General features: G+C 36.3%; 2 protein-coding genes across 3 annotated transcripts; one reads left to right on the top strand and one right to left on the bottom strand.

Annotated features, from left to right (window-relative positions):
* Positions 1-7,136: 7,136 nt before the first annotated feature.
* On the top strand, positions 7,137-16,002 carry CHB3 (DNA-binding family protein). Of its 2 annotated transcripts, none has more exons than XM_082913963.1 (7): positions 7,137-7,943; positions 8,212-8,741; positions 12,209-12,784; positions 13,165-13,331; positions 13,410-14,014; positions 14,448-14,638; positions 15,321-16,002. In XM_082913963.1, the coding sequence occupies exons 1-7, from the start codon at positions 7,439-7,441 to the stop codon at positions 15,411-15,413; spliced, it is 2,667 nt and encodes an 888-aa protein (XP_082770089.1). In that variant the 5' UTR covers positions 7,137-7,438; the 3' UTR covers positions 15,414-16,002. The 2 variants fall into 2 exon arrangements, with proteins under 2 accessions (XP_082770089.1, XP_082770088.1); XM_082913962.1 differs by having other exon boundaries at positions 15,256-16,002.
* Positions 16,003-19,342: 3,340 nt separating this feature from the next.
* On the bottom strand, positions 19,343-27,219 carry LOC114274283 (ras-related protein Rab7). The gene is made up of 7 exons (XM_028216175.2): positions 26,883-27,219; positions 26,652-26,678; positions 26,469-26,568; positions 21,493-21,639; positions 20,937-21,017; positions 20,692-20,837; positions 19,343-19,646 (listed from the first exon to the last, which is right to left on the bottom strand). The coding sequence occupies exons 1-7, from the start codon at positions 26,933-26,935 to the stop codon at positions 19,580-19,582; spliced, it is 621 nt and encodes a 206-aa protein (XP_028071976.1). The 5' UTR covers positions 26,936-27,219; the 3' UTR covers positions 19,343-19,579.
* Positions 27,220-27,569: the final 350 nt, after the last annotated feature.

Here is a 27,569-nt window from a genome sequence, read left to right as displayed (position 1 = left end):
ACGATTTTTTAGAATTATGCCACCTATTGAGTATAATCACATATATTTTCTGTAATCGATTCAATTGTTGATTATCCCTTTATATAATAACTCATAAAATCTCTAATTAGTAAGTAATTATTATGTTTTTCTCAGATTACCATTTCACGTAGGTTGTGCGTTTGTTTAATAAAAAAATACTATAGTGAAAAATATGGTATACCATTATTTGAGTGTTCCAAGGTGATCATCATTTGATCTTTATTATTTGGTGGCAAATAGACTTTCACATTGAATGTATTTGTACCAAATTAGAGGTCACAATGGAAGACTTAATTTTTTTAAATAGAAAGTTGGTCGGAAGTTGAAAATTGGAAAATGATATTTGTTATTTATTAGTGGTATAATGTTTGGGAACTCTAATTGTGAGTCCCACATGATGATGTGATGTTTTGATTTGTGTATTATTATTATTTTTTATTTGTCACATCATTAGAGCTTATATTAAAACTTTAATTTTAGAGCTCTCTATCACTACCCTTATTAGTGTTTGAGTTAGAAAGATGATCGAAACCACTGCATGGTCAAAATCTACAAAATAAATCACTATTAGAGATCAACCAGTGATTGGCCGGGATTACTTAAACCACCAAGTTAGTCCACCACAATACAAAAATGAAAAAAACAAGAGATTATATATTGGCCATTGTAGACACCCCATTTTTGACCGTCCTCAAGACTTGGACGTCACCGTTTGAACACTCGGTGATCACCCATGTTTGTGTTCGTTTAGAGTTCCCGGGGGTCTCGGCTACGCGCGCCTTGCCTCAGGATCTCCGAACTTGACCGTTTTGTGTCTGGTTTTGCACCAAACACTTGTGTTTTGCCTTGGAGGGGCAGGGAATGCTTTGTGAGGCATCCCCACACACCACCGGCAGTGGCTAGAGGTCACCGACTGGTTTTTGCTGCCATCGGCAATGTATATTGCCGGTCGGCACTCTTTGTTGCCGGTCGGCACTAAATTTTGTCAAAATGACATTTTTGGCCGGCCGACTACTGTGCATCTGCTTTTGCAGATATTTTATCACAACTGTCTTGCTTTTGGCTCCCCTCCATACACGTGTATGGAGGGATCTCTCTCTTTGGAAGATTGTCTTGTAAGCTTTACAAGACAAAAGGCTCTATAAGAGAGAGCCTTGTCTCTTGGCTTTAGGGTTAGACACTTGAGAGACTTGAGATATTTTTAGACAACCATTTTTAGGGTTTTGAGTTCTAGGGTTAGAAACCATACACTTTCTATCTCTATATCTCCCTATTGTGTGTGTTTAAGTGCATTTGTGTCTTACTATTGCACATAAACGCATAGTGTTTCACCTTCACTTAGCTACTGAGGTTCTAAGAAGTTGGTTTTGAAGTTTTGGAGCTGTTTTCAACCTAGAAGGAGCTATTGGAGCATCATTTTTGAAGGGGTCTTCAAGGGTAAGAAACTAGCCTCTTTATTCCCCAATCTTGCATTGTATTTCTACCTATCTTAAATTCATTTTTGAGCTTGGTGTATAATACAAAAAAGTTCTGTTTTTTAACCCTCTTGACTGTTTATTAAGAGTGTTTTGTGGTTTGGAGGTGTTTGACCCCTCTTAGGCCTTGAAAGGCCCCATTTTGTGCTATTTTGAGTGAGTTTCGAGACTTTGGTGTTTGGGCCTCTTCACCACTGAAATCTTGAGGGATTTCAGTGGCGGAGATGGTGCCTTGAAGTCTCCAAAAGGGGAGGGCCACCCCCTCTCCTTGTTGTCCTTAAAAAGGACCCTTTTTGGCCTCTTGAGAGAGCATCATGTTAGAATGTGTATTGATCATATCTTGGCTGTTTTCCATGTTTATTATGCCATGATATAACCTTGTTGTGTGTTGGTTTTGGTACACCATGCATGCTTAGTATACCTACCATGTAATGCCATGTTATTGCCTTAATATGCCTTAGGTTGTTAGCCTTTGTTCTAGCATGTTTTAGGCTTAGCCTTGTGAAGGTTTTGTGCTCACTTTGCCATGTTTAAGGTCTGTCCTAGGTTGTTTGGGTCGGCCATGGCATGCATTATATGCCCCCTTTGCATTTTGGCTTGTTGGCCTCAAGTGTGTGAGTTTGTAGCATGCATTACTTGCTTTATTCTAATGATTTGGCATCATTTTTAGCATAATTTCAGACCTTATAGCATGCTTGTATGTTTGCTTTGGACACCTCTTTGAAGCTTTGGAAGCTTGACTTGCATGCCCCATGTTTTGGCCTTGTGTATACCTTTGAATTTGAGCCACTTAGATACCATCTAGGGGGTCCCCTTTGCATGGTCTAGGTCTGCCTTGAACCTATTTTAAGTCCTCTTAGCCTTATGAGGCTTGGTTGGCTTGGTCATGGTTCAAGCCCCTTTGACTTGCTTCAAGCACTTGGGCCATTTGTTGCATGTTTGGCTTGACTTGTTGCTTGGTTTGGCACCATGTTTTAACATGATTTTCAATGCTTATGTTGCATGCTATATGTCCATGATTACCTCCTTTCAAATGTGTTTGAGAGTTGTCCAATTTGTGCCTAAGTGTTGACCTTTGATCATGTGTATGTGTGCATGTGTATTTGGTCCCTTATTATAGCACTTTGGCCATTGTTTTAAGCCTAATTAGAGTTGCCTAAATTATGTGTAAGTCCACCTTTTCCATGAGTTTGCATTGCCTCATGTTTGATTGTATGCTTACATAAGTGTCTTGCCATGCCATGTTGCATTCTTAGCTTGCATGCCTAGGTTGCATTGCATCTTGCATGCATGCCTTGTTCCTTGACTTGGTGATAGGAATTAGGCCTTGGTTTGTTTGTTTGGTTTGCATTTCATTTGACATGAAAGTTGCACACTTGATTCTTTGGGCCATCATGCATGGAAATACGTGATTGGTGGTCCGAGAATCGAGACACATGCCCCTTTGAGTCACAAACATGATAAGGGACATGATTGGTGCATACATTGTTTGAATTGTATTGCCATGCAAGTTCTGCCCTCTGCTGCTGTGAGTTGCAGGTTCTGCAGGCATTCATTGCCGACCGGCGGTATACATTGCCGACCGGCAATTATTCTCCTGCCGATAGCTTCATTTTGTGCCGGTGACCACATACCACTGCCGGTGGTAACTCTACTCAGCCGGTGGTGATTCCCAGTATCCAGAGAAGCATCCTTGAGACTTTGGTAGTCTTCAGAAGGGCAGAGCAGGGAAAACAAAGGCAGACTATGCATGGCGGTGCACTTCCGAGCAAGACCCGAGCACGCGCTGTATCTGGCTCTCCTCCCGAGGCGGTTTACTGTTTTTCCTAGCTTAATTAGTTTGTTAGCTAATTAGGTAATTTGTAATATTTAATTAGCTTGCGTAGTTAATTAATTTGTATTATTTATTTGTACCCTCCGAGCGAGGGCAAATCTGTAATAAGTGTGGGTGAGTGTGTGTATGTCTTCCAATCCCCACTTGTTTCTTCCCTTTTATTTACCTGCTTATGATGGTAGACTAGGGCATATTTAAAATTAGCATACCTTATGCAATGCATGCGTGCATTCATACATTTGTCCTGCATGCACCGGGCTCGGTACATCATGCTAACTGCATTTGTATTTCAAATTCCAAATTGAATACGTGCATCAATTGGTTGCATTTCACATACCATGTTTAGGTTAGCCGAGCCTACTCTAATTGCATCTTGCATGTGTTGCATTAGTCAACTTGACATGAACTAGGACACGCATGTTTGCTAACTAGTTTATTGTTTTGGCACGGAGTACGATGTAAGTATTTATGCTTTAGCATACCGCATGTGTGTGAGTGTTGCCATAACAGTATGTTTGCCATGCGGCTAGATGCTTATATGAGATAAACTGTTTGAATGCCCGTGGGTGAAGGTTGGATTGTTTGAGTTGGAAAAACTCGTTGAAATCCGTGTTTTAGCCTACTTGCGAGTAGCAAATTCTAAAGCGATTTTCAAAACAAACGGATATGCAATGTTTCTTTCCAAATTAGGCAATCTAGTCTATACTTGTTTGCTGTGCGCATAACATAGTAATTCTAGGCTAACAATTGGAATAAGAACACATAATATTTTCAAAAACGGATATCACGGTTAGTAGAGGCCGATCTTCGGATCGGGCGAGAGGGGGTGCTCATAGCTGACCTTTCCCAATCGTACCCTAGCTCCCGAGCCGAGACAACTCCGGTGATGACGGACATGTGGCCTTCGGCACCGAGTCAGGGTTTCCTAAATTCCCCCATAAAAATATTTAGGTGGCAACTCTGTATCTGGCAAAGCAGTCCATGTTTGGCACTTCTTTCCTAAAATCTGTGTTTTCTCAAAACGATTTGCCAGATTTGGACTCTTTGGTTTAAGATTAAGAACCGCAAACAAAATCGAGTCCGAACTGTAGTAGCGGAGTCCCTCGCGGGCGCGTGCTACAGCCTTGTTTGAGAAATTGATTATTTTGATTTTTTAATTATTTTAGTCTGATTAAAATAATTGTATTTGAGAAGTTAGTTATCTTCTTTTTTTCTTTTTCTTTTTTGTAGCAGTTGATTTGATGGTTGTGAGCGAAAAAGTGAAATGATTTTGGATTGGATGTAACATTGTGTTTTATTGATTATTTTAACCTATTTTGTCTTTTAGTAAGTCATTTTAGCCTAACTTTCTTCCCAAACACAACCATTATTATATGATGGCATAGTTTCCATTTAAGGGTTTGTCTTTTCAATAATACTACGTACACAAAGGACCAAACACAAAAACTATTCATCCGGACAATCAACTAGATGACCAAGTGGTCGACTGAATGACAAAATGACAGCCGCAGTCGACTAGATGACAACTGTAGTTGACAAGATGATAATTGCAGTTGACAAACTCTGGCCAATCGACTACCCGGTCATCTAGTCAGTCATCCGGATAAACAATTACTGTATTTGGTTCTCTATGTACGTAGTATTATTGTTTGTCTTTTATTTTATATGGTAGATGTTTGGCCCATTAAGTTGCGCAAATGCTAGCTAAGTTTGGCCCACTATGTAGACTAGAGCGTATTATTGAGCCTATGGGGCCTATCATAGGTCCCATTTTGAATATCCGAACCGTTTAATGTGTAGAGTTCGTCGAATAATTTTTGACAAAAATGTGTTTCAATCAAGGAGTTACGGATATCCGATCAATGTAATTTTTTGCAGGTATAAAGTATTCGATAAGCTCTATACATTGAACGATTTGAATTATCAAAACGAAACTCGTGATGAGCTCCACAAACCCAACAATAATGAACTGAAGAGAAGTCTCTTCCTAAGTTATTAGTAGAGTCACTTAGTTGGGCTGAGTCCGTCATATTAATTTAGTTAAATTGAATCTGTGGCCTAAAGACTTGTGTAATTTTTTTTGCCTCTTTGAAGTTTGAGTTGTCAATTAGTTGATGCTTTCACTTAATAAATATTTACATATAAAATCTACCATATTTAAATTTGCATTTGTTATATAAACCTTATCACTTAACAATGCTATTGAATTGTATAAACTTTTCCGCCTAAAGCAACTTTTAGTTCTTATAGTTGTTTATAGTACCTTCAAGGGTTATTGTTTGTTAAAATAGTAACGTTAAAACTAAAATTTAATATATTATGATGATGTTGTTGTTCCAACGAAGGATGAGTCGGGCTAATCCATGCCTTTAACAGATCTGCTGGCCTTGAAGTCCACGGAGCATTCTTGCAAAAAGGTCCAAGATGGAAGGTAATCTGTCAGCGGACACTCCGACAATCGAGTTAAGATAGAGTAGATTGATTGTGTCGAGAGAGAAGAGGGGGATAAAAAACTTAACCTTTAACGTATATCGAAAACTTCCTTATATCCTTTGCTCATCATTTCCTTGTCCATTCCAAACTATCGTGTTGGCCGAAAGTCTATATTCTAACTCGCATTGTTCATGGTGAGTCTGTTTCCTCCGATGTGAAGGGGTTGTCGTATTTAATGCTGTGAGAGCCTCATTAATGGATGATACGTTGGTGCAATAACTTTGCATGATCTTTGTCCGCTTACGTGACTAGGCATCTGCTTGACAGGTGTTTGAATGTTATTGGTCCTGGCCTAGTGCTGATTTCTTAGAGTTATTAGGCTTTGATCATTGGGATGTGAACTGGGCCCTGGTCCATGAGTTGGGCCCTCTAGCGTGCCCATCGATATCATATTATAATGCCAAAATATCATAATTAACAATAATCTCGTCGACACTCATTCAAATTTATGTAATGTTTTTCGACCCGATGAAAGATTGGGATTACGCAAATATTAGCTCATCAAGCCAATCATTTATTCTATATTTTAACCCAAAAAAAAAAATATATGTAAATATTATTTGTATGTCTCATCACAAGTGATATATAATTATGAAATAGTTTTGGCAATTATGAAATAATTTTGGCCAATTTTTCGTGTCAAATTCAACATTCCTATAATTTGAAATTAAGGTCAAGTTTGGCAACTCCAATACAATTTATCTTTTTATTTTTTTTTTCATCATATCACCTCTTTATTTTTTTCACATCTTTTCGTAAAAAGACAAAAAATGTACTTATTTAGGTTATTCCAAGCAACCCCTAAATTAGTAAAAATTGTTGACACATTTTAACTTTGGAGGGAGGATATTACACTATTAAAGTTGCTATTGTTATAATTATTAAAATTTATGTGATTAATAACGTTTATGCTTTTTGTTTATATTTATAAAAATTTTATACATTAATTTTTGTTTATTTTTAAAAAAAAAAACATAGAGTACAAACATGTTTGGTTTGAATAAAATGTTTACAATTTTTTTAAAAATATAAATTAAAAAAATATGTTTGTTGAGGTCTAAATATTTATATTTAATTTTTATTATTTATGACAATAAGATCATACACATTATAATTGAAAAAAAAATTAATTGAAAAAAAATTATTAGTTAAATTTTTAAATTTCTGTTTAAAAACTAAAGTAAACTTATTTTTTGAGTTTATATTTTTATGAAATAATCATTTATAAACTAAAAAAATTATCAAATAAATTTTTATGACAATTTTTTAATTTTTATAAATATAAATTAAAAACTAAAAATAGAAGAATTACCGAACACATATGTCCACAATAAGATTTCCTTGGTAATATCATTTTTCTCATGATTACCTGAGTTTTATATATACACCGTCACGCGGTTACACAAACTTACAATCTGAATCTACACCGTCAAAATAAAATAAAAAATTCCATTCTGCTATTATCGACCAATTTAACAGCTTCGATTAAAAGCCCATGCGTGTCCATGATAACAGATGTAGTCCGCCGGTACACAGGAATAGCAAGTGAGATACAGAAAGAAATGGTGTATATCTTCGAAGAACACACGACATGAGTCTCCAAACAAGCCCTTAGATGGAGGAGATGCGCAACGACACAGGGAAACAACCGGCGGCTAGTTCCGCCGCCGCCGGTGCGCCGACAAAGATTCCCGATGCGGCGCCGGCGGTGGAGCCACCGTCTTCGCGGCGGAGAGGCGGTGGCCAGAAGAGAAAAGGCAGCGGTGGTGGTGGCAACGCATCGACCCCTTCGTCGTCGAAGCGCCAAGCTCGCGAGAAGCCCTCGGCGATCTCTCAAACTCCGATCCACAACGGTCCGTGCACCAGAGCTCGCCAGTCCCCGAGCACCACTGCCACGACGGCGTCTGGTCCGTCGGCGGCGGCAGTCGTGAAAAAGGAGGCGGAAGCGGAGGGAGTGGCGGCGGCGGAGGTGCCGCCGGGGTTTGGAGAAGAGGTGAAGGCGGCGGAGGAAACGAGTGTGATGGAAGAGGATTTGGAGGCGTTGGAGGCGAAGATTGAAGCTGAATATCAAGTTATTAGATTACGCGATGTTAATGCTCATGTGGTTCCAATTCCTGCTGGTGAGTTCAAATGCACTTCGCCAAACCCTAGTTTTTGTGCATTTTGTTGATTTTCTATTTATGAAATCGAATTTTTGCTTCGATAGATTTTTGATTTCTTGGAATTTGCTTGTTCGATGCAAAAAAATAAATAAATTAGGCGTTTATTCAAAACAAACAAACAGAACACCCTTTCTTTCTTAGAAGCTTGTTAGTTTCTGGAATTCTTCAAAAAGTAGAGAAATTTTTAGGGTTTCGATACAAAAATTCAGAAAATTCTTCTTTGCAGGTTGGTTTTCGTGGACAAAAGTTCATCCCTTGGAGGAACGAACATTTCCTTCGTTCTTCAATGGCAAGTCGAAGAGTAGGACTCCTGAAATATACATGGAGATAAGGAACTGGATTATGCGAAAATTTCATGAAAACCCCAATACACAGATCGAATTGAAAGTTTTGTCGGAGCTTTCGGTTGGGGAATTGGATGCCAGGCAAGAGGTGATGGAGTTTTTGGACCATTGGGGTTTAATCAATTACCACCCATTTCCAGAGAGTGATCCTGCCATGGCGAACGCTAATGGTGGAGATGGGTTACCAAAGATAAATTCTTTGGTTGAAAAGCTGTATCGGTTTGAAACAGAACAATTGTGTGCTCCAGAGGTTTCTAGAACTAATGTGATAACACCAGCTGTGCCATCTGGTTTGTTCCCGGAGTCTGCTGTTGCTGAAGAGTTGGTGAGGCAGGAAGGACCGTCTGTCGAATACCATTGCAATTCTTGCTCAGCTGATTGTTCTCGCACGCGCTACCATTGTCAGAAGCAGGTTTGTTGTTTCCTAGAAGTTTGTTATTTAATGTTGGATTATATGAAGCAAATATTAGAAATAAATTTGAAAGTTAGTGGAAACATAGAAAAACGTCAAAAAGGACCGTAAGAAGTTTGGAAACTTGAGTAGAATCTTGAAATTAGAAGATTCTCTTCTCTCTGATTGGTCCTTGAGAAAATTTATGAAGGAACATTAAATTCTAAATTCTAAATGTGCATTTATGGATGGACTTGTCTTGCTAATTCCATTTTTTTGTTTGTTTAATTTTGACTAAAACCTTTGTGGAATAGAGTATATGTGTAAATGAAGAAAATTTAGGAAATTATAACATTTAAGGTATGCACTATGAATTCTTCTGCGGCTTCAGCTATCAACAAGACTGACCTAGCATTCTAGGAGTTTTGGAACTCGTTAATACCAAAAAGGTTCATGAGTTATTCACAAGCAGATAATTTGTAACGTTTGGATGGGGGTGGTTAGAACTAAGATCCTGCTTCTTATTAAGGACTTCATGTTTGGCTGTAAATGCAATCCTGTAACCATCCTACTAATTTCTTTTCATCGAGATGAATATGCAATTGTATGAAATTTGTATAGAGATGTGAATTAATTTTACCAAGAAAAAGATAATTACTGATCATGTCAAAAGTAACAAACTGTACACGTTAGGCTGAGTCTACTTAAGAGAATGAACAAATAAGAACCAATTAAAAAGGGGAAAAACTCAACCATTGAATATTTTTCAAAAGAGAAGCATCTTCCATGGCTGCTTAACTTTAGTGGTTTGTAGTTGACCAACTCGTCTCTTTGCGTGCAAGTATTCTTGCATATTTCTTCTTTGCTTTTCATTTACTTTTTAAAATTTTTATAACTAGCAAGCATCCTTTCAAAAAAAGAAAAAAGGAAAAGGCTAACTGCCTAAGAAGCACAAACGCTTCTAAGAAGATGGCGTGTCTATTTTAGGCACTGAAACTCCTCAGATACTCTTAAACATGTGTCCTATACTATTTTTTATGTGTCCATAATTAAAAATAAAAATCTTAATTTTGGATACATGTCCGACACTCATTTTGCGATGTGTCCATCACTTGTTGGTCATGTCTATTCCTAAAATATAAATATGAGACCAACACTTCTTGGACACTTGCTAAGGTATGATTTTCAAAGTTTGAAAGTTTGACATAAATATATAAATATTCAATTTTGTATATATTATACACATAGTATTATATATTCTTAGATAATATAAATTATATAATATCAATATATAATTATTTGTGGCTTGTCCGAATTGTGTCTGTGTCCTACTTTTTTGGAATTTGTCGTGTTGTGTCTGTATCTATGCTTCATTATTGGCCGTAGTCCACACTACACTTGTATTACGATCAATACGAGAGTGGGAATTGATCGTCTTAATTAAGTGCTATGAAGCACGGATACTTCAAATAGGAAGACGTATCCGTATCAGATACCGATGCTCCTTGGATACTTACGGATACGTATCAGATACTTATTAAAAGTATCGGATACTTCTTAATTAATTTTTTATTAATTTTGAAGTATCGGATACTTAATTTTGAAGTATCGGATGCTCCAAGTCACATATTATCGGATACTTCTTAATTAATTTGAAGTATCAAATGCTCCAAGTCACATATTATTCCTTTTACGAAATTAGAATTGTATCATTTCTTGCATAACATCATAATATAATATAATTGTAAGGATAAATAGAATATTTTTATAATACTTTGCTTAGTTTTTTTTATAAAAATAACATAGTAAGCTAAAGTAATAGAATTCATCAAATTGACATATCTTCATTGTATCATGCATGTCCCCTATAACTATATAGAAGCAAGGATTAATAAGATGATATAACAATAGCAAAATTAAATATCAATAAATAAATAAGCAAATAAACTTGCATAGAATATTTTTGACTAGTGCAAAAGAAAAAAGCATATGGTCAAGTTGTGGATTATTTTGATATTATAATATCAACATATTAGACTTGATATTGAAATGAAATATTTCCAAGACCTATTGAAAATCTAAAAACTAAACTAGCTACTGCCTTAAATTAGTACCTAATTCTTAAAGATTAGTATTTTGCATCATAAAATTACTGTGGTTTCTCAACATTCTTGAGCTTATGTGTAACTCACTACTAATAATTTATTTATTTTTTATTTTTTATTTTTTACAAACGTATCCTAGCCGTATCCGTATCCTGCTTTTTTAGGTTTTGTTGTATCGCCGTATCCGTATCGTATCACATTCGTATCTCGTATCCGTATCCGTGCTTTCTAGATTAAGTGATATGGATTCTGTGAATGTGGTTTGTTGTGACAGGTATGGGAAACTATATATTAATTTTCTAATCTCTTTCTTTTTACCTTATGAAAATTCATTGTCAATGTGTTTTTTGTCATATCGTGTTTGAGCTTAATTGAATTTCATGGTTTTCGTTTTGTTAAAAGTCATAATTGATTTTTCTTTTTAATTGGTAATGACACTGGGGAGGTATATGTGAGTCTATTTCCTGTTTGCGCTATTTTGAATTTCATCCAATTTTGATGTCAGACTTGAATATAGAATGGAATTGGTGGTGTCATAAGTGTGTAAAAGGATTAAAGAAATTGATGGCTTAAAATGGAAAACAAATGATTTTAACTATTATCCTTCACCCTTTGGCTTTTATTGTGTGATATGTCGTGACGTTTTGTGATTTTCTAACCTTATTAACTTGTCATATCTCATATGTCAAAATCTCTTGCAATGTAGTGCTATATGATTCAATATTTTATTCCATGATCATAGCAAAGTTCTTGAACAAACTGTATATCTATTAACCTCCTTTGAAGGCACTTTCGTAAACTCATTAAATTATTTACTTCTTGTTTTTTCTACATTTCATGTTCCTTCACCTCCAAGCTTTTATTTTATTAATTTATTGTATGTTTGTATGTATGTATTTGGCTCTCCTTTTCCCAGATATTGACATGTTTTGAAGCTTTAAAAATTCCATATATGTTTCTCAAGTACGTCTTCTAATGACTGAATTGTGACTTGGGAGTTGTGGTTTGCTTGGGTTGAACTATTGCTCTAGCTAAAGTAGACTTCAGAAATTCGCAAGTCTAATTAAACATTGTGGACCCTATCTAAAAAAAAATTAAACATTGTGGATTGAAGTGTAACCAAAAATGAAATTTAAACCTTTGCTTCTGGAGCAAGGAGGGTCTATCAATTTTTGCAAGGCAAAATAGAATCCATATGCTGTCAAAGAATGGATATGAATAAGGTGGCCCATTGCTTCCATATCCGTTTTGCACATGTCATCTGAAACAATATCCAAGTGCTGGGCTTTGCTGTGATAGTTCATTGATTTTTATTGCTTTGCCTTAGTTTCTTCTTGAAAGTTGAAAGTTATTTTGTCTGCTGATTCTGTTCTTGTTGCACAGGCAGATTATGATTTATGTACTGAGTGCTTCAATAATGGGAAGCTTGACTCTGGATTGTCCCCGACGGATTTCATTCTCATGGAGCCTGCTGAGGCTGCTGGGGTAAGTGGTGGGAAGTGGACAGATCAGGAGACCCTTCTCCTCCTTGAAGCATTGGAACTTTATAATGAGAACTGGAATGAGATTGCTGAGCATGTTGCTACAAAAACAAAAGCTCAATGTATTTTGCATTTTGTTCAAATGCCAATTGAGGATACTTTTATGGACTGTGATGATGAAAAGGATGCTAGTGTCAAAGAAAATGCAGATACAGCTATGGCCGATAATGATTCTTCTGCACCTAAAGAAACACCTGAAATACCAGAGAGTAGGACTGGTACAGATGAAAATCAACCTCAGTCTTCCCCAATGGAAATTCCAAAGCCAGAAGATGCCAGTGAACTGAAAGCTGTTCAGAAAGCTGATGAAAACTTTGCACTGAAGGCACTGAAGGAAGCATTTGAAGCTGTGGGTTCTTTTCCTATGGCTGGAGGCCAGTTTTCGTTTGCTGAAGCTGGAAATCCCGTCATGGCATTGGTTAGTTGGGGCTTATATGCTGAAAAATGAATAAAATTGATTTAATGAAATGGCACCCTGAACTTACTAGAATGAACTAAAATTCTTGGTATGGAACAATGCAATGATTTTAGTCTGTGCTGATGTTTAAAGTCCCAACACGTACTAAATAATGTGTCTTCTACACCTTTTGTATGAGTTCCTATAGCAGGTTCCATATAACATAAAACAATTCCATGGTTTTATTTTTAGCTAGACACTTAAAATAGCCTAATGCAAATTCTCATAGCGAGTCTTGTTACCTTTGGAGTTTATAAATATATATTTTAAAGATGGAATTGAATATTATTCAAATTTGCATCCAAGTTTGATGTGATGCATGCTGATATTCTCTTCCACAGGCAGCATTCCTGGTAAGAGTGGTGGAACCCAATAAGGCTACTGCCTTGGTCCGTAGTTCTTTAAAATCCATTTCAGGCAACTCTTCCAGCATGCAGCTGGCTGCAAGGCACAGTTTTCTTCTGGAAGATCCGCCAGGTGACAAGAAGAAATCAGCTGATTCTGAGAGGTTTGTAAGCTTATTTGTAGCTTTAATTTGAAAAAGCCTACAAGTATTATGTCTAACGTTAACATATAAGCTATGCAGAGCTGTTGCTGAAACAATTGAGCGGGATGCTCAGAAGAATGAGAAGCAGAATGAGGAAAATGGGAAAGAGGAAAAGTCTAATTCTGTATTGGACGGTGGTGATTTACCAAATGATCACAAGAGTGAAAAAGACAAAGTTTCGGCTAGAGAAGAGAAGGAACTACCGATTTCTCATGATGACAGATGCACTGAACAGTCAAATAAATCAGATAACCCTGATCTTCCAAAAGATCTAGAGATTGGAGATGTAAAAGAATCAGATGATTTAACACCCAAAGCAGATATTCGTACGAGTTCTGGAAAGGAGCCGGGTGGTCAAACTCGTGAGGAAACACTCATTTCTTTGAATGAATCGGATAACCCAGACATTCCTAAAGACATGGCGGCAAAATCTGCAAAGGAATCAGATGACTCGACACCCAAAGAAGAGATTCCTTCAGGTTCTGCAAAGGAGCCAGGTGATGGAGCTTCGGAAGAAGGGGCTTCTCAATCTACAGAGGCAGCAAAGGATGCTGTTGTGTTTCCTGATTCTGTTCCCTCAAAAAAGAAACAGACTGAGCAGCTGATCAAGACAAATTCAACTACTGAAAATGAAAGAAATACAGGTTCTACTTTTGGAAGTTGGTTGTGGATTTCAAAGTATAATTCAGTTATTTGGTTGCAATTTGGTAATATAGTTTAAATAGTGAATCTATGGACATTTGAGGCAGACATTTGGGAATCACTGACATCAAACGTAGAGAATAAATATTCTTGTGGGAATGGGTGGGGAAGAAGCATTGTCGTGTCTTATAGAGAAATATAAGCCTATTTTGCTAAACAGTTTTTATTCATTTTTTTTCAAAGGAACAGATTCGGGCCATGATTTTTGAATTTTTTGATTATAGGCAGCAGACTGATAAAAAATTGGTTGGAGTTTGTCACACCATTATTTTGGAATTGTTTTTGTGGTCAGGAATGTAGTAGAATAGAATTGTTAATTGGCAAGAAAACCTGCTCTTTTTTTATTGGATTTCCCGTTTTGTTTGCTTCATGCAGGTGAGGAAGAAACAAAAGACTGTAATAATGAGAAACAAGACACTAAAAAGACCAAAGATTACCACAACATTGATAAGATGAAGCGTGCTGCTGTTACTGCAATCTCTGCTGCAGCAGTGAAAGCAAAGCTTCTTGCGGACCAGGAAGAAGATCAAATTCGACAGCTTGCGACATTGTTGATTGACAAACAGGTATTGTCATTGTCAATCAGGCTTTCATTTGTGTAGTCCTTTTTTATAGGGTAAATTACACTGATTACCCCTGAAGTTTGAAGAAAATACATTGAACCCCACAAGTTTGGCATAATTGCACCGACCTCCCTTTAAAGAAGCCTAAAGTGATTGAAACTAATGCCGATGGTGTGTGGATACAAGGATAAACAAGGTAAAATTTGCATTAAGTGTAAAAAGATGAAACCTCGTTTTTCTTTTCATATGACTAATGAATTATTGATAAAAAAAATTAAAAAAAGAGAGAGCTAAGGGAGCTTAGTGTTAAGTGAATTATAAACTTTGGGGAGGTCAATGTAATTATGCCAAACTTGTGGGGCTCAATGTTTTGTCTCTAAACCTCAATGTAGGTCTATGCAATTTACCCTTTTTTATACAAGTAAAGAACCTATTAAAAAAAGTGAAAGTGCCACAAAAGTAACTTTTTTCCACAAAAAAACTAGAACAGTCCCTTTCGGGCAAAAATTTGAATTATCAATATTTTCAAAAGAGCTTTTGTTCCTTATGTTCCTCTCATTCATGTAGTCTATTTTTTAGTTGAGAAAGCTATATATTTTCGGAGTTTTCATTAATTGCAGTTACACAAGTTGGAAACTAAATTAGCTTTCTTTACTGAGATGGAAAGTGTGGTAATGAGGGTTAGGGAGCAAATGGAAAGGTCAAAGCAGAGGCTTTACCAAGAGCGAGCACAGATAATTGCAACCCGGCTTGGCTTACCAGCTTCGTCATCTGGTAGACCCATGCAACAACAATCATTACCTATCAATAGAGTTGCGATGGGTTATGCAAATTCAGCAACAAAGCCACCGACGAGCATGACCTCTCAAAGGCCACCAGCTTCGAGATCTATGATGACATTGGCTCCTCCTACTTCAAAAGCATTTGTATCTACTACAGCAGCAGGAAATCCTGTTAAGCCTACCAACCAGGACAAATTTTCTTCAGTAGTAACAAAGTAAAACCGTAACTCATCGTGCAGATACAACTTCATTCATGCTTACTGGTTTATCTCAACCAATTTTTACCAGAGTGAGTATATCGTTATTTATGTAGTTGTAAATTGCCACCATCTTGATGTGTTGTTTGGGAAACTTGAAATTCAGCCTGTAGAATTTGGTCCAAAATTGCTTGAAATGTAATTTTTGAACATAGAGCTGAGGACTAGGCATTGAAAATTTTCTGAACATGCTGGTTTGCTATGTAGGAATTTAAAGGTTTTTATATTAGTCTAGATTTTTTTTGTTCTTATTTTAGAAGTTGATTTCTTGATGATGATTTTGAACTGAGTTGATAAAACCCTGAGAAAATTGGATGTTATTGCGCCACTACTCATTGCAACTTCTGATATATATATATATATATATTTTGGATAGTTGAAATAGTCTTTCCAACCATCTTATCCTTAGGTGGTAAACAGTATATATATGGGGGAAGCATCCAATTTTAATCAAACAAGCTCTCATTCATGTTGCATTCTGATGGTTGCATTTATTTATTTATTTATTTTGTTTTGTTTTTTCTATATTTTGTGTTGTGGCATGATTTGATTGTTGTGTGCTTAACTAAGGAATATTTGATATTCTTAAATTGAATTACTGGCTTTTGTTTTACATGGTATATGAACTAATTGAGGGGGGAAAAGTGTTATTTGCTTTTAGCAGCTAGTGTGGTAACAAACCACAAAGTTGTCATTCTGGAACATTGTTTTCTTCGAATGTAAGGGACTGCAGTTTTGAGTATTCATGTTGTCGGTCAAGGTCCCTTGAGAGCTGCTCGTATCCACTGAGACGTATACTTCTGTAATTATTTTTGTTTTTCTTTTCTGAGCGATTGGATCTTATAAGTTTGCACTCTCTTTTGAGTCCCAATTTTTTTGCAGTGCCTTCATCTTCTTCGTTTTATTTTTTTTATCTCTATATTCTCCTTTTGGTTATTTATTTTTAAATTTTTTAGCAAATTTTTTTATAGGTATATAACAATAATTCTAGGAACCATGAAATATTACCCATAATTCTATCATGAAATTAAAATGTACGGTGTAGATTTGAACTTGGTGTGTTTGTGAGTCGTAAATAGAATAAATCTTGCCTACATGTTTGAATTCTGCGTAAAATTGTGAGTATTTTTTTCCTCCATGTGAAAGTAGCATGCTAGAGTTATTAATTAAACCCATGCAGTTTCGAAACAAAATATTTTAGTAGAAGTTGTTTTCATTTATTTTTTAGCAAAATTACCGTTCAGAGTTGGTTTTCAAAAACTATTAGTGGAAAACATTATGAATTTAAATATTAATATTTATAATGTTTAACATTTTGTTGTAAATATTGTTTTTTAAAATCACTGTTGCGTAATTCCTCGTTTTTTTAAACTCATGTTGTTGAGACAAGCCGTATCTGTATCCATACAGATCATGTTACTATCTATCTATTGTGACTATTGTATCTATCTATCTACATTGCTTGTACTTATCTGATATGTGTATATAAATATACAATGGACACTCCACATATTGTGTGTGTGAGTTTTGCTACAGCAACATATAAGTCTCAACTTGGTATAAGATACTGAAGTGAACCAACCACCGTCCGATACAGTGTTGTCTATCACTATTTGTCATGCTTGTCAGCTTGGCAAGTCCTCTCATCTTTCTTTACATTCTTCCTCTACTCGAAGTGTTGCTCCTTTAGATTTGGTTTTTAGCGATGTATGGGTTCCTTTCCCAATTCTTGTCACAAGTATTTTGTAATTTTTTTCAAGTCATGGTTGGACGACGCAAAATAAAAATCATTCAAACTGACGGGGGTGGTGAATTTTGAAAATTAACATCCTATTTTCAAAATTTGGGGATCATTCATCTGATTGCCTTGTCCACATACACATGAGCAAAATGGCTCAGTTGAACGGCGCCATTGCCACATTGTTGAAACCGGTCTTGCCCTTCTTGCTCATGCCTCTGTTTCTCATGTATTTTGGCATTTTGCTTTCCAAACGGTGGTTTACCTTATTAAGTGCATGCCTTCAAAAGTTATTCAAAATGTTTCTCCCTTATAGCGTCTTTTACATAGACCACAGGATTATAAATTTTTGAAACTGTTTGGGTGTCTTTGTTTTCCGTTTTTTCGTCCTTATAACAAACAAAAAATTTCTTTTTAGTCTACGCCATCTGTTTTCTTGGGTTACAGTCCATCTCATCTTAGGTATCGTTGTCTTAACCCGCTAACCGGTCGTATTTACATTGCCCGTCATGTCCATTTTGACGAATACAGACTTCCTATTTTCGGGTCCCTCTGTTCTTGGTTATCCGCCATCTGCCTCACTTGTACCCAACTCCAACCCCTAGGCTTCATTTCCCCTCCATGTCTCCCCTTCCATTTTTCCTTCTTCTACGCCACTTGGGTCCTCTATACAACTTGTTTTGGCCACACCACATGCTTCCCCACCGCGGCTTTCATCTCTACGTTCCTCAGCCGTAGTCCGGTTCTCTCCGAAACCTTTGGTTGCCCTGTCTCCACCCTTCTCTCCTACCTCTTCTGATTCACGTGGGCTTAATCTTGCTGTTGCTCTTACCTCTCCAGCTGTTCCTCCTGTTCCTCAGCGCACCCATCCGATGATTCTTCGCCGCATGACCTCCAAGTCAACTGCCTTGCTCACAGCCTCCTCTTTAGCCACCAATGATGATGTTGAGCTTAGCTGTTTCACTATTGCCAATAAATTTCCTGTATGGCGTCAAGCCATGTTGGAGGAGATTAATGCTCTTGTCCGTAATGGCACTTGGAGTCTTCATCCGCAACACCATGTCTGAATGTTGTGGGTTGTAAATGGGTTGGGTTGTAAATGGGTGTTTCGCATCAAATGTTGGGCTGACGGTACTGTTGAGCTCTACACTAGCGCCTTTGGTTGCCAAAGGTTTTCATCAAAAAGAGGGCTGGACTATTTTTAGACTTTCAGTCCTGTTGTAAAGCTCACTACTATATGTCTTGTTTTCTCTTTTGTTGTTTCTCACGGTTGGCTTGTTCGGCAACTCGACGTGCACAATGCCTTTCTTCGCAGCAATCTTCAAGAAGTATTTATGCATCAACCACCAGGCTTTGTTGACAAGGATAATCCCTCATTTGTGTGTAAGCTTCACAAATCTTTATATGGTTTGAAGACACCTGAGTTCGAGAAATAAATTTAAAACAACTTGGCATTTAAAAAAATTTATTTCAAAATAACAGGGGTTTTGTACCCATGATGTCTTAGAGGATAAAATTTGGAGATTTTTGCTCCATTATTGGGATTGGAAATTGGTGGTCACATCACAACAAATGTCTCTCTTTTTCTTCTTGTTCTCTTCGAATTGTATTTATTATTAAGGAATCAGTTCAGACTCCGCATTTCACATCACAGCAAAATATCTGACTTATTTGTTTTAACATGTTAAATTTAATATATTCGGTCATTTTCCATTCATATACAGCAATCTTAGCTCATAATCACTTTGATTGACCATAACAGTGAGAACAACAATCAATCATCCAATTTAAACACTAGAAGAAAGAAAATGCACCATCTCAATCTGACTCCAGAATATAGAAAACCATGATCAAGCTCCCGGCTCACGATTTTAAGCATATGAAGCAAAATATGGAGTTATACTGGGAAAACGATATCAACGCATTTGACTTCAACCAAATAACTGGACAGTAATCCAATACTAACAAATCAAGCGGCGCATACAACCAAGTTCAACCAGAGGAACTCAAAAGAGACCAATTTGTTCCTCTCATGCAAACATTAATAATGTACAGGTGTAGTAGCTTCATAAAGCAATGTAGAAGATAAACACTAGCCATATTGTTGTACAGTTTTCCCCCTGGATCTTTATTGTTGCCCCAAAAAATAAAAATACAGATAGTACGTTTAGCACTCACAACCAGTTGACCTCTGCTGACTGCTGCTTGCAACATCAATGGTGTCCGGAAGATATCTTCATAGCGTAAGGGTTCCCATCGAAGCGAGAAGAATAGGAAATGGCGAAAATGGGGAGTTAGCAATCATTTGTGATGCAAAAAATGTATTTGGACCATGGATTTAGGTAGCCATTTGGAAAAAGAAGGGGAAAGGTCGGTAAAATGTAGCTATATTTCACTGACATTTTACTTATCTTTTTCCTTCCCTTTTTCCAAATCCGTGATCCAAATACAGCCTAACATGAATAAGCTTTGTTCAAGTGGAATAACAACACATGCACCCACCAAATAATAAATTAAAGAAAATGATATGTAAACCGTGGAAATGCATAAGACAAGGTTTGCAAAACACTTCAAAAATATACATAGGTCAAAATGCATGCTACAAACTTGAAAGTTAATTTTGGTGAATTGTATTGAGAACTTGAAATTTTTTGTCAATATAAAATGCTCTCACAATAATTTCAGCAAATGGATACACTATTTCATCAATGAAAATTATCAATCAAGGTGAGATCACCGAGAAAAGCCTATGTTTCATGGTATGAAGTACCCGTGTTGGACACTTGAGTAGGGGTACAAGATATGTGCCCAACATGTGTAGTTGTAAACATATTTAGTTATTCAACCATAAAATAAAACTATGCACAAAACTCCCACATTATACATGACATGATCTCTGACACCTTGTGTACACTATTTTACCCTAGAAATTTATTATTAAGAAAGACATGTGATGAGATGAAGCATACACTTGGACACATACCCGAAGAGAATAACACACCCACTCACCAAACAAAAGAGAGTCCAAAATTTTCAGTCGGCTGATTTCTATGGAAATTTAAATTTTTTTTAAAAAAAAAAAAATTGTGCATCTCATATGTGTTTCTGCCTGCAGTGAATTAAAATGTTTTAATGCTTTACTGGACACAGTCAAGTGTCCTAATCTTTTTATGTTTCATCTACACTAAAAAATTTATAATGGGTTGCATGCAAAAAGCTACTTTTATTTTGCTGGGGAAGAAAAAAAAAAGTTACATCAATTTTTTTTTATTTACTCACATTTCTTCCTCTTCCCCACTCTTTAGGGCATTCTTTGCTATGCACTGGAAAGCTTCTTCAACATTGATGCCCTCCTTGGCTGAGGTCTCGAAGTATGGAATATTCCCTTTCGAGGCACACCATGCCCGAGCCTTTTTCTCAGAAACCTGTAGAAAATCATGAAAAGAAGGAGCTTCATATCTACATTGAGAGAAAATAATATCATTTTGGAAAAAACAAATGCTATAATTCAAATTGATACCAACCAGTCTACTACTTCCACCATCCACATCAATCTTGTTTCCTATAACAACAAATGGGAAATTTTCTGGATCCGAAGGGCTTGCCTGCATGACAGTTCTCAAACCATCAGCTTATATCCATGCTTTCATCTAACTCATAATGCTAGATTTTACAGAACCACAATGAAAAAGCTTTTTAATACATGCTAATAAATTAAGCTCAATACACCAATGCTGCAATATAGTGTATTGTTGCCCTTGTTAATAGAAATGAAAAGCCAAAAAGGAAACTCAAATGAACAAAGCATCAAAGTCAACAACTTAAAGTTGGCCTAAGCAGCATTCTCTTCTCTAATCAGCTCAGCATGCAGTCATGTTCTTGGTAAAGGGCGAATGAAAACAAGGGAGAAAAAGAATGAGATATTTATTTTTATACCACAAAAATATAGAATTTCAAACAAGACACAAAAAAAATTCCAAAAAGAAAATGAGAATTTTGATTTATTAGTTACTATTAAAGTCCCCAAAAAATCATGTAAAAATATCAAATATCCCCAATGAGTACAACATAAATCAATACCTGAATAAGGAATTCTTCCCTCCAATTGTTTAGATTGTCAAATGACTTCATTACATTTACATCATACACAAGAACACAACAATCAGCACCTCGGTAGAAAGCGACGCCTAGACTTTGAAATCTTTCCTGGCCAGCTGTATCCCATATCTGCCAAAGCAAAAGGTGAATACAATGTAAGTCGCAAATCAATCAGTTAACCACATGTTTAAGAAACCCAGTACATACACTAGAAATCTAATGATAGAAATGGCAAGGCAAGAGAACTTGGCTGTAAACATGAAAGCAGAATAATGAATAGCATTGGGGCACTTTAGAACAAACTAGAAGTAATAATTTGATAAACAAGAGAGACTCTGCTTTTGCCATACAACAGAAAAGGCATGCCAAACAAAATAATTCATAAAACAATTATATTAATGGCAGTTAGTCTTGCAGTCCCATAAAAAAATAAAGAACACATACTAGTAAATAAAAGTCATATCATCACATTTTATGAAATGGTTGACATGACAGTTTACTTCCGTATTCTCACTAGATGATAGAAACATAAAATTTAGCATTTTACAGAATCTCTTTGATGAGCAAACGTTAATCAGAGTTAGCAAGCAGTTTCATTGCAAGAAAGACAGCATGCTTCATGTGACATTAACACAACCAGACCTCTGTCAAATTGGAAAAGCAATGATTTCTTACAGTGACAACGTAAAGTAAACAACTAGCATGAGATTTTCAAGTCTTGAAAAATGTCACCCTAAAACCATCAGTACACATATTGAGTGTAAAGACAACTCGATAAATCATCTAGACTTTTTGATAGCAACAATACTATTGACAACTTTCACAAACCTTTGGATATTGACAAAAATGAGTTAGAAGCAACAATCTAAAGTTGAACTTGAGAAAACACCAATCCACAATTCATTTTTACTCACAGTCGAGGAGGGATTGATAAAGCGCACCATCTTTGCCAAATTAATTTTATCTTCTTTGCTAGGATAACTTCCTTAAATTCAATTCAGGTCTACTCATTCCCAATCACCAATTCGTAGTAAAGTTCATGTTAACTGTTCCTATTACTCAAAATCAAGTTGCATCTAATATAATGATGCCACAATAACTACGGATTGGAATCTAATTTCAAGTAGCACATTAGCTAGATAATCAAGTGGTGTGTATGTTGTGTCACTTTTAAAATTTCAAATGCCGCTAAATTTTGTCTGCATTGCAATAAAAAGACCGAGCACATAAATAGAACAGCCCCAAGACCTTCTGACAGGGGAAGGGGAGTTTTTTTTTTTTTTGGATAAATGACAGGGGAAGGGGAGTTTAACTATACCAATGGAATCATTCATTGAGAATGATGCAGAATTAACCTTACAAGTTACAATGCTATAACCATCAAATGAATGGCCATTTTAATCTTAAGTTATACACTTAAATTGCTTCCATCCATATAGTCCATATAACAGCAAAAGAATTGATTTTGTGAAGTCTTCTAAAAAATATTACCATATAACATGATAGACTGCAAAGATGAAGAAACATAAAGCATTTAACTCACATCTAACAATATAAAAGAAACACACCTTATCCTGCTAATGAAAGCAGCCAATCATTACAAAATGAATACATTTTCACAACAATTTCACCCGTCTACTTGCAGTAAATGGAGGTTGGAAAAAGAATAAAACAAATAAAATCATAGAGAGAATTAATGATTATCATAAAAAAAAAAAATCAAGAAGCTGCTTTCCATTGATCGCACAAGCAAACCAGGCAACAGAGTATAGTCAACTGGTCACTACTTTACCATTTAACACAAATTCCCAGCCAGCAGTTATTTTAAAAAATAATTGACCAATAAAATAATTGATCAAATAGTATACATATCAACATCAAATTCAAGATAGACTGTGACAACCATTACCTCTTATTAGTGTTAATCTATGTTTTAGCATGATAAGTAATTGATCAGACTGAAATTCTGAACCGAATGCATGAGTGTATTGTTTTAAATGCCTTTCTATCTGTTTGATTGCCGAATGATCTGTTCATGTTTTAAGTTTCGGACTGCGAATCGAAGGCCTTATTGGCGACCGAATCAGAAATTGATTAGTGTTTTATGCTAATTAGAATTTATGTGATTTTATGATAGGTTTAATTAAAATTTGATTTGGAATGATTAAATTAGATTAAATAATGTAAAATTACATTAGTTTGCAATTACTACCAAATTGCCATTGAGTGGATAATCCTAGGCTAACTCCTCCCCACTTCATACACATTTGACATATCACCTCTTCAGCCATTTTCTAGACCAAAAACGTGAGAGAGAGTAAGAGAGTTGGAAGAAAAATTGAGTTCTTCTAGATTGGCTTGAAACTTAGGGCAATTGAAGGGAATTTGCAAAATTTAGCTTCCATACTTTGAATTCAAGACCTAAGGTAAGAGATTCATCCTTTCAATTATGAATTTAAGTTGTTACTTGCATGATTCATGAGAGATTGATGATTAGAGTCTAGAATTGGTTTAAAGTGTTGAGTTGAGAGTGAATTCATGCATGCATGTACATGTTCTTGAATTTGGAGTTGTTTTGCATGAAATCCTTATATGCATGTACATATCATGAAGTTCAAGGTTGTTTTCCATGAAATTCTTCCATGCATATATAGATTATGGATGTAATCTAAGAATTCATCATGTTTTTGGAGTCTTGGCTCATTTGATCATGTGTTAGAAGCTTTGATTTCAAATAAACACATGCATGGCATATTTACATCTTGTTCTTGAATTTTGAGTTGAATTGGTGTTCAATTGGTTTTCTTTTGGGCTTTGATTTTATTAAATGATCTTCAAAACGTGTTGTATTATGAGTTTCCAAGTGTTTTTTAGAAAATTGGCCCAAAAGGTTGAGTTTTGACATGTTTGATTCTTGGTTTTGTGCTTGGGGATCAATCTGAAAATTCCAGATTTTGGGTCTACGCTCGAGCAGAGGACTTCACGCTCGAGCATATACTCTGAGTACATGCACTTCCGCTCGAGCGTATAAAGCCACGCTCGAGCGTGAAATGCATATGCCTAGAAGTTTATGTGTTTTGCAGTCCGCTCGAGCGAGAAAATTCACGCTCAAGCGAGGGTCTGAGTCTCACGCTCGAGCGGAGGTCGAGCGTCCGTCGAGCGTGAAAATCGTGCATCCAGTACTTTTTCATGAGTTTACAGTCCGCTCGAGCGAGGGAAGTCACGCTCGAGCGGAGCTCCTTTGCCTGCATGTCCACTCGAGCGTAGAAAGCCACGCTCGAGCGAGACCCCTGTTTCAGCAAATTTTGAAAAGTATTTTAAAGGCCAAGTTTGGGAACTTGTAAACGAGCTAAAAAGTCAAAAAGTTACTCAAAAAGTTAAAAAGTTAACACTATTCACCAAAAGTCAACAATTACGGCTGCACAACTCCCAATTCGAATTTTTCCCTACAAATCAATTTTTATAATTTTTTATTACACATTTTTTCATAAAAAGTCAAAAAGTTAACCCAAACATCCATATTTTCAACTTCAATTTTTTAGTCCAAAAAGACAAAAAGTGCACTTATTTAGGACACCCCAAACAACCCCAAAGTGTAACTTTTGCATCCTCATTCCATCCTAGGCATTCCTAGGCCAAGTTTAAGGCATCTTAATAAGGATAATGTTATAAAACCACACCAAGTCAAGATTGGGGGCTAAGCTATTTATCCAAGTGTGTAACTTAGTGTGTGTGTTCGTTCTGCAACTGTGTAGGGTAGGCACCCGAGAACGCTGACTAGCCTACCTGTAACCCAGTGCTCTGTGAGTAACAATGTTGTAAAGATATGTTCAATTATGATTATTTTCTGAATGATCAACTGTACTGCTTACTGAAATGTCTTTATTTAATGAATGAATGTTTGTCCTATTTGTAAACTGTACTCGTGGCATCCATAACAACCTACTGTTACTGCTACTGCTACTGTGACAGAGATCTCTGTCGGTTCCAATGTTGGAATCACTACTGTTTACTGTTTGATGACCATCAACTGACTGTTCGGTCTGTCAAGACCTACTATGCTGTTTTGCTATTAGATGTACCGCATATGACTATTATGGTTTCTGAATAACTGTTATGGCATGAAATATGAGCCACTGATTGAGTAACTGTTTTACTGATACAATTGACTGTTTTAATTACTGAAAAGATATTCATTCTTAACCCCTTTACGCATATGTTATTCACTGAGCTTTACCTCACTGTTTATATTTATATGTGGGTGTCCAAGCACCGGACCGGAGCTAGGAGCGTCGGGTTAGCTTTTGTTTTGTCAAGCCAACCAATGTGCCTCACTTCGAGGTTCCAAATCTGTCAAGCCAAGACTTTTTTTGGGTGTCTCAGTTTCACCCTTCTGTCTCCGTTTGTAATGAATGTTTTAAGACTTGACTGTATAGTTATGGTGAATGGATTTGGTCCCTAACCAGGATGTTTGTGTATATAACGTATGTATATATAACGTATGTATATATGTTTTGGTTATGTATGTGAATATGTTTAGAAAAGTCTTTTTACATACAGAATGTCACAACTCATTGGACATCTTTCTTTTACTATTTGACTTCCACCAGCCCCTTACTCTGTATTACTGTCATTTCTGTTTTAAACAGGCCTTTGGTAATCAGCGATTACTGGCCCGGTTGCAATGCTAAACCCATAGGGACGGATTTGGGTCGTGACATTGACCACACCTAGAAAGTAAATCTTTACTTATTCTGGTCATGGACCTGTGAGAAAGACTAGATCACCTATCAGTTCATCTTAATTTATCATTCATTCCACTGTTTTCTCAACAACCAATTCAAATATAATAACAAGCCAACACTGAAGTTATTCAACAACTACAAAGAATCAACATTTAAGCATACAAAAACATAAAAATGAATTCAATAACAAAAAAATAGAACACTATCACTAACCTGTAAAGTAAAGAGCCTATCTTCAAACTGCATTTCTTTAGTCAAGAAATCAGCTCCAATTGTTGCCTTGTATTGATTGCTAAACTTCTTATTCACATATCTAAAAGCACGTATTCAAGGCAAACAACACCAAATCCATAGAAATAAAAATAAAAATCTACTAAAACAATCTACGAAGGATACTGATTCATCAAAGAGGTCTTTCCGACCCTGCAATGCACAAACAAAACATGTAATTAGATCGAGTTCCAATTGAAGAAGTGGAAGAAAACTTTGAAGAGCTCTCCGATTGAATCTATACAGCAAAAGATCTAATTTACATATATACGTCTGGAAACCCTAGAATTGAAGATCGAAGGTAGCACATACACACAGGAGTATATATATATATACAGTCGCGCATGTATAACTCACCCGCTGTCGCCCAGGATTATGACCTTGAGAAGCGTTCTTCTTCGGGAAGGCATCGTGAGGTTGCGAATCGGATTTGAGAGAAACTGATCTCTAGAGAGAGAGAGATTGGAGAGAGAAAGGTGTGATTGTGCAGTAGTAGTAGTAGGAGTCTAACCAATTTCCTTCAGCTCTTATCTCTCTTGACTCTCTCTATACAATGCGCAGGAATGGCGCAACACGACAGTTCTGGGCATGTGAGAGTATATATAGGTATTTTCTACGGTGACGAACCGTTCTACATCCGTACTCGAGAGCTGTAATGCGTTCGAGTTGGACCGAGAAATTGGCCCATTAAAACAAAAAAAAAAAAAAATAGGCGGTGATAAATTTATTTTTAAATTTTTTATACCATGCTTTAAAACACCATGACACTATTTGTTTTGGCAAACTGAATTAGCTTAGATTAACATTCTAATAACTAATAATTTTAAGATTATGAATTCTTTAAATTGTATATCATATTTTATATTTGGATTGAGTAAGAATTATAAAGAGGGATTTAAGAGGGTAATTTATATGTAAATTGGGCCGAGCTGGGCAATGGACTGTTCTTTGGGCCGTAATGAAGAGGCTTGGGGGATGGGCCACGGTCAAGTATTAGCTCGGTCCAAAATAAGGCTCTTGCTGCCAGACTAAGTAAAAAGGCTT

This window comes from Camellia sinensis, chromosome 2, assembly GCF_055761805.1.
Source record: "Camellia sinensis isolate YWXY chromosome 2, ASM5576180v1, whole genome shotgun sequence".
NCBI lineage: Eukaryota > Viridiplantae > Streptophyta > Magnoliopsida > Ericales > Theaceae > Camellia > Camellia sinensis.
The sequence above is the reverse complement of the archived record's forward strand: the minus strand, read 5'-3'. Positions and strand labels throughout refer to the sequence as shown.

Excerpts from the sequence above, each read along its gene's own strand:
- CHB3 (XM_082913962.1), top strand. The coding sequence starts at position 7,439 with ATGGAGGAGATGCGCAACGACACAGGGAAACAACCGGCGGCTAGTTCC. Across the intron at positions 12,785-13,164 it reads GAAATCCCGTCATGGCATTG|GCAGCATTCCTGGTAAGAGT; the intron begins GTTAGTTGGGGC and ends TCTCTTCCACAG. Across the intron at positions 14,015-14,447 it reads TGAAAATGAAAGAAATACAG|GTGAGGAAGAAACAAAAGAC; the intron begins GTTCTACTTTTG and ends TGCTTCATGCAG.
- LOC114274283 (XM_028216175.2), bottom strand. The coding sequence starts at position 26,935 with ATGCCTTCCCGAAGAAGAACGCTTCTCAAGGTCATAATCCTGGGCGAC. Across the intron at positions 26,679-26,882 it reads ATAATCCTGGGCGACAGCGG|GGTCGGAAAGACCTCTTTGA; the intron begins GTGAGTTATACA and ends TGTGCATTGCAG. Across the intron at positions 20,838-20,936 it reads ATGGTGGAAGTAGTAGACTG|GTTTCTGAGAAAAAGGCTCG; the intron begins GTTGGTATCAAT and ends GATTTTCTACAG.